Source organism: Monopterus albus, unplaced genomic scaffold (genome assembly GCF_001952655.1).
Source record: "Monopterus albus unplaced genomic scaffold, M_albus_1.0 scaffold31.1, whole genome shotgun sequence".
In the NCBI taxonomy this organism is placed as follows: Eukaryota; Metazoa; Chordata; class Actinopteri; order Synbranchiformes; family Synbranchidae; genus Monopterus; species Monopterus albus.
In genome coordinates this window covers 3230554-3242498 of record NW_018127911.1, presented here as the reverse complement: position 1 = coordinate 3242498, position 11945 = coordinate 3230554, and the positions used below count along the sequence as shown (strand labels likewise).

The window sequence follows — 11945 nt, the reverse complement described above, 5'->3', positions numbered from 1 at the left end:
AAAAAATAGTACTAGAATTGATGAGTTTAAACATAAATATAAAGGTATGTGTCAATCAGGATATATGCAAGAACAGGCTTAATGATTAATTAGATGGAACATTGTGGGTGTGGTGTATGAATGTTAACACTTTGTAATAATTCTTTAGTATATTACTTGTGTGGTGTAGAAGATAATTATTTAAGAATGTAATTATGTAAGAATGTTAACACTCTGTTATAATTTTTTTAGTATATTACTTGTGTGGTGTAGAAGAGAATTATTTATGTAGAGATACTGCTTGTAAACCAATGATGGTAAGATGATGTCATGGGGTAGGACTGGATAAGTCTGACTTCTTCCTACTCCATTCAAGCATGTACTAGGTATAAGCAAATTGATATTGGATTAGCATTTGTTGGATATGTGTAAAATTATGTGTGTTGATATATCAACTGTCTTTACATGCTTGAAAGAATAAATAAATCAAATACAATAACAAGAACAAACTCATGCAAACCTGGAGTCATGTAACAATCTTAATTATAATAGGACTAGACTGAGTCTGCTTTACCTCCAGTGCTTTGTGTGGAAGCTGCTTGTCGGTCCACTGCTTGAGCTTTATGTCTACAGTGGTGTTAAAAGTACCAGAGTCTGTTGTTTGGGCAGCAGGCAGGTAGATGTTTTCAATCACATGGGTGGAAACACGTTCCCACAGCTTCTTCTGCAGGATGGCCTCCCTGTAAGGGTAAAGGATAGCTCGTGCCAATTTCCAGAGACATTTATGATGATGATGGACCTCAGTCTGGAGCTGGATGTTGGAACTGTGTTCTAGTAACATGCTGAATGTGACATTACCACACATACAAGTTTAGATCTTATTTAGATAGAGGTTATTATTTTTCAGTTCAGATACAAGATGGATCTAACAAGCAACACTGTTTTGAACAAAGCTGGAATTAAGTGTCCAAATCAGTTCAGTAAAGTGACCAAGAAACAGTAAATGAAGAGAGATCATTCTTGGATGAACTGCTTTCACTTGTGTAGTCAGTGCTATTGCGATTCACTTGATTTTAGATTCAAATACAGCTTCACTATGACATTGTTAGCAGCTAACAGCCTCCCAACTCTCACTTTCTCTCTCCACGGCAACATGACAGTGAAACAAAACCCTCTCCAAGTTCCCTTGAGAAAAGAGCAGTGTTGCACCTCTCTCATTTATCATAAACACACGCTCATATTTCATTACGCATCCCTTTTGTTCAGGCTAGCACTCCTCACTGTCAATAAGTGCTATCTCCAATAGTGCTGGCTGGCTGCTGGCTGGCTAACAGGGCCACCCCCTGTTCTGTCTATGGGCCATTTATCACAGTATTGATGTGAGAAAATTGATGGCACGCACACTGGGGACAGCTACAACAACACGCATACTGTATATCTCATTTAGCAAGGTTTTCCTCGTGGGAGAGAGGTATAACTGTACATTCAAACACAGGAAAATGAATTCAGAGAAGACCTTCAGTATGCTCTAAAACAGCTTTCCACCAATGTCTGGTTGAGTGCTGAGCAGCTGCATATACATGATCTAAATGACTTCAGGTAAAGACCAGGTAGGCAAATTGACACAGTCCTCACAGTGTGAGCAATGTTCTGCACATAGTGGAAACAGTCATAGTGACAATAAATGCTGGTCTATATTTACACTGGAAATACTGCATATAAAAGTTGGAAACCCTAATCTGTTAAGAGAATGGTTTAAGTAGAGTACAAAACATTAGACTTTTTAGTCTACACTGCAATTCATCATAAACTTACCAGTGCTGGGGGGTCACTTGACTCAAACTGATGACTTCATCTAAGATTTCATTTTTGGCTTTTTCAAACAGTTCATTCTGCAAAAAACACAAAATAATCCATCTGTTTGTTAATATTAAACATGAACATTTTGTTTCTTCATGAACACCATTTAAGACAAACCTATCTGTTACCAGCTGTCAATAGATAGTGCACGTTTTAACACAACAGCTAATGAAGATAGCTCTTTTTCTCCTGTCTTAATATTCATGCAAGTGCATTGCTGTTAGTGCTTCTCACCCTGTCCAGCTCTCTCAGGCGAGGATAGTTGTTCTTCCACTCAGTCTCCAGGTTGAAGCGGGACGCTGGGGTGAGGAGGGGCAGTGACAATGATTTTTGATTTTAACATCTTTTCTACATCAACATGTATAATCTTGAACACTTAAAATAAGTGGCATTATAATTGAATATAAGTGGTTCCAACATAAAGCCTTATTAGAAACAATTTGAAATTTCTTAATAAATCTAATGTGTTATTTGCCAGGTGTTCATCATTATGCCTGGATCAAAGTAATCTCCGTCGTTTTATTTTTTTATCTTTGATGTTATGCTCCAACAAATACCAATTCTCTATAAAACAGGTAATGAGAATACAGGGACAGGGCCTGCTTTGTTTTAGCTTGGTATGACATACAGGCAGCTTTCAGACTGCTAATGGGTGAGGACTTAGCACACTTGCTTAACTTGTCCTTTATGAGAGAAGAGGATGGGGCCAACTGCATACTCTTCATCAAAAGTTAAGAGCTTTAGATCTCACATACGCACACGGAGATAGAAACAGAGACAAAGTCACACATACAAACACACATAATTGACTAATTGTTGGTTTGTGGGGCCATGGTGGCGCCAAGCATGGAGGATGGAGGCCAACTATGTGTGATTTGATGGGCTATGGATCAATACACCACACAATGGGCCTAAGGGAACTGCAGTCTCACAGCCATAAATCTCCTGTTCTGTTAGCAATGGGCTGGTGATTGTCTAGACTAATTATAGGTGAAAGGCAGGACTGGGGAGAGTGGGAAAGCATGGCAGGGTGGGCTGAGTAAGGCCAACATAAGGAGGTGGAGGAGCGAACAGCAGAGAAGTAGTAGCACCTGTTCCCTATGCAGCATAATGATAGAGGCAGGTGCTAACATATATCACAGTTAATGAGTAAAATCCTACATTCTCCATTAACACTATAAAACATGCCTGGCTATGTAAGGAGCATTTTTAAATGGTGCCAATAACAAGTGCAGCAACTTCAGGCTTACCTTTGAAGACATCAGCCTGCTGCTCAACAGACTCCCTAACCATCTTCCAGAAGCAGTCAGAGACGGCCAGACTCAGGTTCTTTGTGGTCACCTGGTGGGCCTTCAACATGCCATCCCTGGCAACATCACATACATTAATTGCCAACTTTAAAATAAGTTATGCAATGTAGCATTAAGTTCAGTGAAATCAGGTCCAACTTGCCTTAGTAACCTAGAGTTCTGGAAGAAGTCCTCTTCATACTCTTTAATGGAGTCTATGCTTTCACCACTGCTCCCTGCACACAAACAGCAGAACATGGTGTGAGTAAAGGGTAGCTCAGGTAATACTGGATTTTAAACAGAACAATAATAGCCACATTTCTGTAATTATAAGTGCTACCTATACAATGCAAAAACTTCCTTGTATCCCTTCAAAAATGTCTGCAAATGGCAATATGATGAAAAAAAAAAATCACAAAGAATCTTTGACTAGCTCCCTGATTCGTGTCATGAAACAAAGTTTGAGAATTGGGACTTGATCATGATCTGAAAGCCTTCTTAAATCATTTAAAATGGATTACTCAGCAACAGATGTTACCTTTTCCTGTCACCACTGCAAAATAGCCCAGGGCCTTCATCGGGAAGAGTTTTCCTTCCACTATTTGCTGAATCTGAAAGGAGAGTTGGATTTAAATTCTCAGGCTCATCTAGTCTATACTACAAACTGCCTAAACATTGGCTCATTGATACAGCAGCAAGTTAAAAAAAGGCAGAGCTCCCTCTTGTGGAGCAGCTGCATATAGTCATCACTTATAGATATGGGCTGACACTTCAGCCGCTGGCTTGAAGCAATTTTAGTTGGCGTAGTTTTGCTCCCTGTTTCTGTTATAGCAGTTCAAATAGGGATGATGAAACGACTGAATCAAAATGTATTAACCAACAATGAAAAATTCAATTGTGGCACTGTTCCTGTTTGGTCATCAATAATCAAATGTATATAAACAGAAATAGCCAGTATACAATATGATTTTTGTTGCATGGGCATTATAAACCCAATGGTGGAACAAGTGATCATTCTTACTCTGCTTGGGCTGGCCAGGTTCTTCTCAGCCAAGTCCACTTTGGTCAAGACGAAGATGGTCCTCTTCCCCTGGGGGTCCATCTGGCTAACTAAATCAGTTACAATGCTCCGCTCTGCATCTATACTGCCATCTGAACAGACACAAGGAAGGTAACAGAAGATGACATAATGGTGTATAGAAAATAAAAAATAAGCACAGTAAAAAGCATAAAAGTGATTAAAACACTGGTATTTGCTTTGCTCACGAACACAACACTGGGACTTAAGTGTAGGGGCCTGAAGATCAGTCCCCTGAGAGATCATGGAAAGGTAAGCTCATGGCTCACCCTGAATACAGAGGATGATGGCATTGGGGTTCTGCATGTACGCCTTGCTCATGCTGAAGATGGTTTCCTTAGTATCGGTTGCCATGCCTGTGGTCACAGTCTGAGAAAGACACACATTACAAAATCTTAAAGACCAAAATTGCTATTAGAGTATCTTTGAAGACAACTTAGTTCAATTGGCTTTGATTTTTCCAAAGCAATTTTACATAAGGAAAAAAAAAGAGCTCAAAAACATGTAACATGTGCAGAACATGTTAACAAATTATATAGAGAGCTCAAACAGTACAAGAAATGTTATGGCTCAGATGAAAAACCTCCAATAAAGACCAAAATAAAAGCATACATATAGCTATAATCAAAAATAAGAATTAAAAACTACGTGTCTATAAAAGAAAAATAATGTTTTTCGAACACTGCCAACCTTATTAATTTAAGAATGCACACTCACACTGATGACACCTGGTAAGTCGACAAGCACCATCCTCTGGATGCCGGGGCCTTTGACATTCAAGGATATTGTCTGACACAACAAAAGAAACACTGTTCTGTTAAACAGATGTAAATCAACAAGTACTAGCTTTCTTAGCTATCTGAAAGGAATGTACTATATCCAACCTCAGCGCTGACTGTCTGTCCCTCTTTGACACTCTTCCTCATCCTCAGCTCAATCTCACGTCTCAAAGCAGCCAGCTGCAGGACAGGAGAGGCCAGACATAATGGCATAAACAGGGTAAATAACTTGGTGCTAAAATTCTTATTAGGTAGAGGGAGTGAATGTCTTGGTGCCTTACATCTTCTTCCTTGTTAAGGTCAAACTCTCGGCCACTATCCTTGAACATGGCCACGTGGTGGGGACCTTCACTTAGTGTTACCTGTAACAAGGGGATGAACATTGCAAGAGCTTCAGTGTATAACAGAACAAACACTCAAAGCTGAGGTTCTTCACAGCATGACAGTCAATAAATAAATTCCACTTCATGGCCATTTCAGGGACAACAAAAGCAGCTCTAAAAATAAACCAATTGTTGTTAAATGTGTACATCTTTTGCAGCATAAAAAAAGATGACTGCACAAACATTAACCAGTCTGACACTACACCTTGACAGGAGAACGTGTCATCATCTCTCCTGAGCCCCTAGGAAAAATCCTGGCCTGGGCTATCATCTCCAGCACACTAGTCTTTCCAGCACTCTGATCCCCAACCACCACCACCTGAAAGGCAATAGGGAAAAAGAAGTGGGAAAGATCAGTGATCAGGGTCCAAGTAACATATATTACAAATTTATTTTGAGAAAACCTTAGGTCTATTAAAAAATTATTTTGAAACAAAAAATGTATTTGGATACTAGAATCAGACACAAAATTCTGGTCACAAAATAAATCCTTCAATGACACCAAACAACTCAGTGAAATAAAACAACAGAGCCCTTATTTGAAAGTAAAATTTTCCAGTGAACAAGGATCTAAATGTGACTGCTCCTTACTCTGGGTAGGTGGTCTTGAGTGTTGTAGTTGGCATCATAGTCAGACAAGATGTCCAGAACTTCAGAATACATGTCAATAAGGGATTTCTACAGGAAGAGAAACAAAAATGAACATTAATGCTTCAGTATAGAGTATAGTATAGTATAGATTATTTTATGTTGAATATATTTCAACAAGCAGACATAAAAAAAACCAGACAAACCCACCCTCCCTGTACCTAAACACCCATATACACACGAACAAGGCAAAAAATGCACCGTCTTTAGTGTCGACAGTGCCTGTAATGAAGTGTTCATATTGTCAGTATTGTCCAAGGTTGTCCATAGTGGTCTGTGGGTTGGCAACAGGTATGCATTAATAAAGGTGACCAAACTGTTCAGATGAAAATAAGACACACTCGCAGGTGTACTTAAACAGCTTAAATAGACACAAGTTCAAGAGAATAGATTCAATGAAATAAAATTACCATATGTCTTAAAAAAAGAATGCAGTATATAGCTTATAAAGGAATCCTTCAATTTCTGATATGGTCAATGCAAGGGCCCCAGCTATTTTCACAAATGTATAGGAGTCAGAGAGAGGTAATCATGTCACTGAGCCACCTCATAAAACAACGAGGGGACACAGGTTTATATCCCAACATAAAGGGCATAATATTTATCTTTAAACAAATCTTAAAAACACTATTTGACACTTCATCCAGAAAGGTCCTATAGCACAGCATAACTAAAGGAATAGAGGAATAATTAAACTAATACTGGAAACAACAAATGGTCAGAGCAGCATCAACGGTACAGAAAGCATCAGAGAAAATATCGCCGTCTGCACAATATGTAAGTAAGGCAATCATTAGACTAAGCCTCGTGGAATAAAACTGCATAGATGCAACCCACCTTCACTTTTCTTTGGTGAATCCCCTTATCATCTTTTTGTAGCACCACTTTCCTTAACTCTTTATTCTCCTTCTCCAGCCTCTCCAGCATGCGCTGATACTTGAGCTATGGGATGCACAGTAGAATCAACAATCATACATTGCATCTAAAACACTATTTCTAAAAATCAGGTGGTGGCATTTGAGCTACTGGTGCAGCAGTGGGATTTTACAAGTTTTTGAGCTGTATGAACAATATAGTGCAATCAAATGTCGGTGCAGGTCTAAGAAAGATCTAACCTATTTTCCTTGCTGACCATTTTATTTCAATGTGAAAAAAAGGCCAGTATGTAATCCTCTGTTCCACCAAAATACAGATTTTACAAAAAATACAGTAACACCAAGTCTACTGTACCTGGGTACGGAGCAGTTCCTCTTGAAGCTGGTCTGTCTTTTCTTTGTCTGATGACTAAACATTAAAGTAGAAAAACAAAAATAGAACACCAACAAACAGTTAATGCTTCTTTTTTTGTTTTGCAAATAAGGGCTTCACCTTACTCTCACTTTGCACACAAGCATGAAGTGCCACCAGCATCACCAACGATCATTACGTGCACGCTGTATTACAGAAAGAACCAGAGTTGAAAGTCAAGTTAATGCATAAAGAGAGGAACAAAATCAGGTTTCAGGCAGACTCGTACTCACTTCTGGAATTACTCAGCTTTGAGTAGATCAACAAACTATAACTCATAAAAAGGCACAAATCACAAGATGAGCCCCAGAAAACATATCTGAATTTAATCCCAAAATCATTTAGTCATTACAGGTTGGTAAACCCCATTTGATTATGCATTATGTAAAGCTGGAACATGTCAGGATGAGAGACAGGACTGAAAGCAGGAGACACAGGGACGTATGGGATTGGCGGCAGCACAAAAGGAATTTCAAAAACAGACAAACACAACTACTTTGGCTATTAAAAGCTATTTCACCATCACACAGCAAGGACAAAACGCGAGCTGTAAATGACCTTCAAGCAATACACACACCGAGTGTATTAAAATACTGTGAATTTCTGTAATTAAGAGAGTTCCTTAGCATTCCAAAAGTGGTCTCACACATATAGTTTTTACTCATTTCCAGTGGTTTAAATTTTCTGCGACATCACTGTTGGGTGTGGTAATAGAGCACATGTGATCACATTCCACCACAACACTTTTCAGCCTGATGTTAACTTACTCAAATGTTTTATCATGGTTTCTGAAATGAGGTAAACTGTCCCAGAATATATATTCTGTTCCTACTCTGCAACTGTGATCTTTTAGGAGCTGCTGGTGGGATAGGCCGGATCTAAATAGGGTGGGACCTTCACCTTGCGTGTTTGCTGAGGTGGACTGGGAGCAGGCTCTGGTGCTGGGAGACGCGCACTATTGGCTTCAGCAGCCCGACGGACCTCTTCCTCGTGCTGCTGGATCTGCTGCTGAATAAGAATGAGCTCGCCAAGCAGACCCTGCTGGGGTATGTCATAATGAGAGAGAGGTAGGAGCAGCAAAAAACACAACAACCAGCTACTGGACTGGTCAGCCGTATAGGCCAATGCTGCTTCCAAACACACTGCTACAACAGAGGAAACTTGGCTCATGTCTCAGCCACCAGCATTGATGCTGTTCAGGCTGGAGAAGCACGATTCAGTCAAGGCTCGAGTTTAAAAGAGTCAAGTCTTTGGCTTTAGTAATCTTGCCACCATCATCAGTGTGACCCAACAAAGCCAGTCTCTCTCAACCACAGAAGGGAGATGCCAAACTTTGCCAGACTGAAGGCAGAAGAGGTGACTAATACCACAACCAGCACCTCTCAGCAGGTGGCAACAACAGTGACTTTTCTCTTTCCTTGCCATCATGAACCACTGCAGATTAGTGACTGTATGCTCACCATGATTCAGACTACACTATAATTGATTCTCAAACTTATACTTGGCAGATTACACTACAAGAAAATCAGGTTTACTGTAACAGACCACAATGTTTCAATGTGCTACAACAGAATGTTCTGAATGTAATTGGTCTGATGATGGTGATGATTAAATAAGCAAAGCAAACACTGGGATATTGGTTTATCCAGGGTGAAGCACAGAGCAAGCGACATCTGCTTTCGGTCCAGGGGTCCCCAACATGACATAGTTGTGCTGTTTTATGCTGGGTTTAGCTTCTATGCTTTGTGAATGCACATAGATGTTAAATGTAATTTGAAGTAAAACATCAATTTGTATGAGTTTTGATGTGATATATGTGTTCATGTTGGAGATCCTGACGGTAGACAAAAAGTATAGCAGGGTACAGGAGAACAAAGCTACCATCCAATTTTTTTTTTTTTTAAATGCAGCTCCCCTTAAAGTAGTCTTTCCAACCTTTATGTGATACTCTCATTGTTTTCAAACCTTAACTCTATGTCAGAAAACACATGAAAACATACGTTTCACAAAAAATAAAAGAGAGGAACACTGAAACTAGTTACTGTGTGGAAAAGGACAAAACACAAAATGATCAAGAAAGCGAAAGGACAACTTTAAAGAGGGAATGGCCTCCATTAATGTTCTGGAAAAACAGGAATGACAAGCAGTAAAGGGAATTGAAGCGATGCTAAACATCAAAATGCCATACAGTAAGAACACAGTACCTCTGTTAACGGTAAACCGTATACATTATTAGGCAATACCACACACACACACACACACACACACACACACACACACACACGTAGAATGCTGTGACGTAAGACCTGCACCAAGGGTTTAGACAACTAACCATATCTTTAATCATACTGTTACTGTCACAAAATAGAGACCGTTTCTTACCATAAAACTGCAACAAGGCCTCAAAAGCTTTTGTCAACTATAGGCTGGCAGCAAACATGAAACTTTAGTAAAACAGATTGAATCAAAACAGTGTGCTCTGCATGATGGTCAAAAGTGCTTCTGCCTCCCTTCAAGTATTTTTGCATGTACACTTTCATGCATAAATTTCTTTGAGTGACTTTTGATTCAATCAATGCCACTGATGTGAAACGTAGCCAAGCTGCAGGCTGTAGCAAAGTGAGATCGAGCTATGGCTGAGTAGAGAGGACAAAGCTGAGAAGTGTCAGCGGGTTCTGTAAACTTGCCTTTTTGTATTGCTTGTCACTGACATCATGTGTGGTGGCAGCAGAAGAATCTGTGGCTTTTAGTGAAGGACCGCCTGAGGTTTCTATCAAAGGAGACATAACACAAAATAACACAACATATGGTTACTAAAGAAAATGCATCAGTGACTGTGTTCTGAATATAAACAAGCTTACAGGAGACAATAATGCCAATCAATATCATTAAAGCATGTCTATGATTAGAAAGCCATAGGTGCTTTGTTTGAAGTGCCCAACTTGGAGTTTCATGATATGAATTAAAATGCTGTTATTGCCAAAGGTCTGCTTACTGTAGCTACACTATTCAGAACATGAACGATTAAGAATGAAGCGAAAGAGCCAGAGACATTTCTTGCTGTTTTTCAGATTCACAGAAGATGTGTTTTCTAGTGTGGCCTGACAAATCTCTACACAGATTAGGTCTAGATGACCTGATAATGTAGTTAAGGCGATACTATAACAATTATATTATTATGACCACAATTTGGCATCATTTAATAAAAAATACATTGAACATTTGCATATGTCAAGTATTATCAACTTTTATTTTGTGTGCATTTCCCAAACATCTGACTCTCATAAATTAAAGGCAGAAAGGTATCAGCTTAAAGGTTAGTGATGTGAGTGTAATTAAAGAAAGCAGCCCTTACAGACCAGGAGAGAGAGGGTGGAAGTCAAAGGAGGTTAAGAACACAGAGCTGGGACAAAGTAAGGTCAAGGACATTCTGGTTAAAGAAAGTCAAAAAGGATGAGGAGAACAAACTAAAGGGCAAACACAGTAGATCTGAATTTTACAGCTTTCCAGATCAGAAATTTAAAATACTGAGTTATTGCTCTTATTTAACACTTTTCTATTATTATTATTATTATTGCTGGTCTGCAACCTGGACACCAATGTGGTAGTGCCTGTTCCCGCCTTTAGAGCTGAACCATTACCTCAGTACCACAAGCAGAAATCCACAACCCTACCAGTATTGTAGCAACAGCAGCAATAAGAAAAGGGATAATAGCTAAGTGCAGGGTTTACACACCTAACAACAGATGCAGACCAGAAGCTCCTTTGACTTCACTACCCAAACTCACACCTGTAAAGAACGTGGAGGAGGGAAGGGGAGCAGGAGAAAGGAAGAACAAGACAAGGTAAAAATCAAAAAAAGCCAGAAGCAGATGAATGAATGGTGGTCAAAAGCAGGGTCACAGTTAAATGATGCCGTGCCAAAGCTCTGAGTACATAAGAAATTGTTAAACGAGATGAGCACACCCCAAACTGGGTCTGACACACAGCCCAGAATTTCATATTTCATCATTACCAGCCAATTGAGAGGGTGCTTCTTTAAAGGCATTTCCCATATTTTAAGACAGAATAAGATTTCTTTATGAATAATGCATTGTGACATAAAATATTATGACTGAATAAACCCCGCCAAGTCCTTTTGGGTTCACTGTGCTGAAATCAAAATGTGGACTACAGCTGAAAAGTTAATAAGAGGAATTTCATAGCCATTTAGCCTTTTTGAACTCTTAACAGGCTGGTAGTGGAAACCAAGGACAGAGACCACAAAAAATACTTATCAGTTATATTAAAAGTGATACAAAGCAGCTTTTGTGAGCTAGTTTTTATGTGTTTAAATATAGTGAAATGAAAATTGCCTACAAATCTAATAACCAAAACACTTTAGTTATAGGTCATTTGGTAGAATCCTTTTGCAATGACAACCATAGACAGGAGGGCTGTTGCAGGAAACCTAGCAAATTAATGTATGTAGCAAATAACTTCTTCATAGTTTTTCATAGCTCTCAGTCTACTTTCTCTCATTCCAAGGTCGCGTTGAGGTAGGCGAAATCATAAATACCATACAAGCATGGTATAGGGCACCCGACTGAACTGTTAGATATACAGTGGGTACGGAAAGTATTCAGACCCCCTTAAATTTTTC

At 39.3% G+C, this 11945-nt stretch overlaps 1 protein-coding gene across 4 annotated transcripts in view; it reads right to left on the bottom strand.

Annotated features, from left to right (window-relative positions):
* opa1 (OPA1 mitochondrial dynamin like GTPase) overlaps window positions 1–11945 on the bottom strand; it is a 40055-nt gene that overhangs the window by 24197 nt on the left and 3913 nt on the right. The window contains exons 5-22 of one of the 4 annotated variants that reach the window (XM_020596826.1): window positions 11040–11093; window positions 9991–10073; window positions 8204–8341; window positions 7247–7300; window positions 6854–6958; window positions 5960–6046; window positions 5574–5687; window positions 5267–5347; window positions 5091–5165; window positions 4924–4995; window positions 4476–4575; window positions 4150–4280; window positions 3667–3739; window positions 3292–3364; window positions 3090–3205; window positions 2074–2138; window positions 1795–1871; window positions 554–719 (exon numbers count right to left, since the gene is read on the bottom strand). In XM_020596826.1, the coding sequence (XP_020452482.1) occupies window positions 554–719; window positions 1795–1871; window positions 2074–2138; window positions 3090–3205; window positions 3292–3364; window positions 3667–3739; window positions 4150–4280; window positions 4476–4575; window positions 4924–4995; window positions 5091–5165; window positions 5267–5347; window positions 5574–5687; window positions 5960–6046; window positions 6854–6958; window positions 7247–7300; window positions 8204–8341; window positions 9991–10073; window positions 11040–11093 (1664 nt within the window). The remainder of the gene's footprint in view (window positions 1–553; window positions 720–1794; window positions 1872–2073; window positions 2139–3089; window positions 3206–3291; window positions 3365–3666; window positions 3740–4149; window positions 4281–4475; window positions 4576–4923; window positions 4996–5090; window positions 5166–5266; window positions 5348–5573; window positions 5688–5959; window positions 6047–6853; window positions 6959–7246; window positions 7301–8203; window positions 8342–9990; window positions 10074–11039; window positions 11094–11945) is intronic. The other 3 variants (XM_020596828.1, XM_020596827.1, XM_020596829.1) reach the window with 3 other exon arrangements.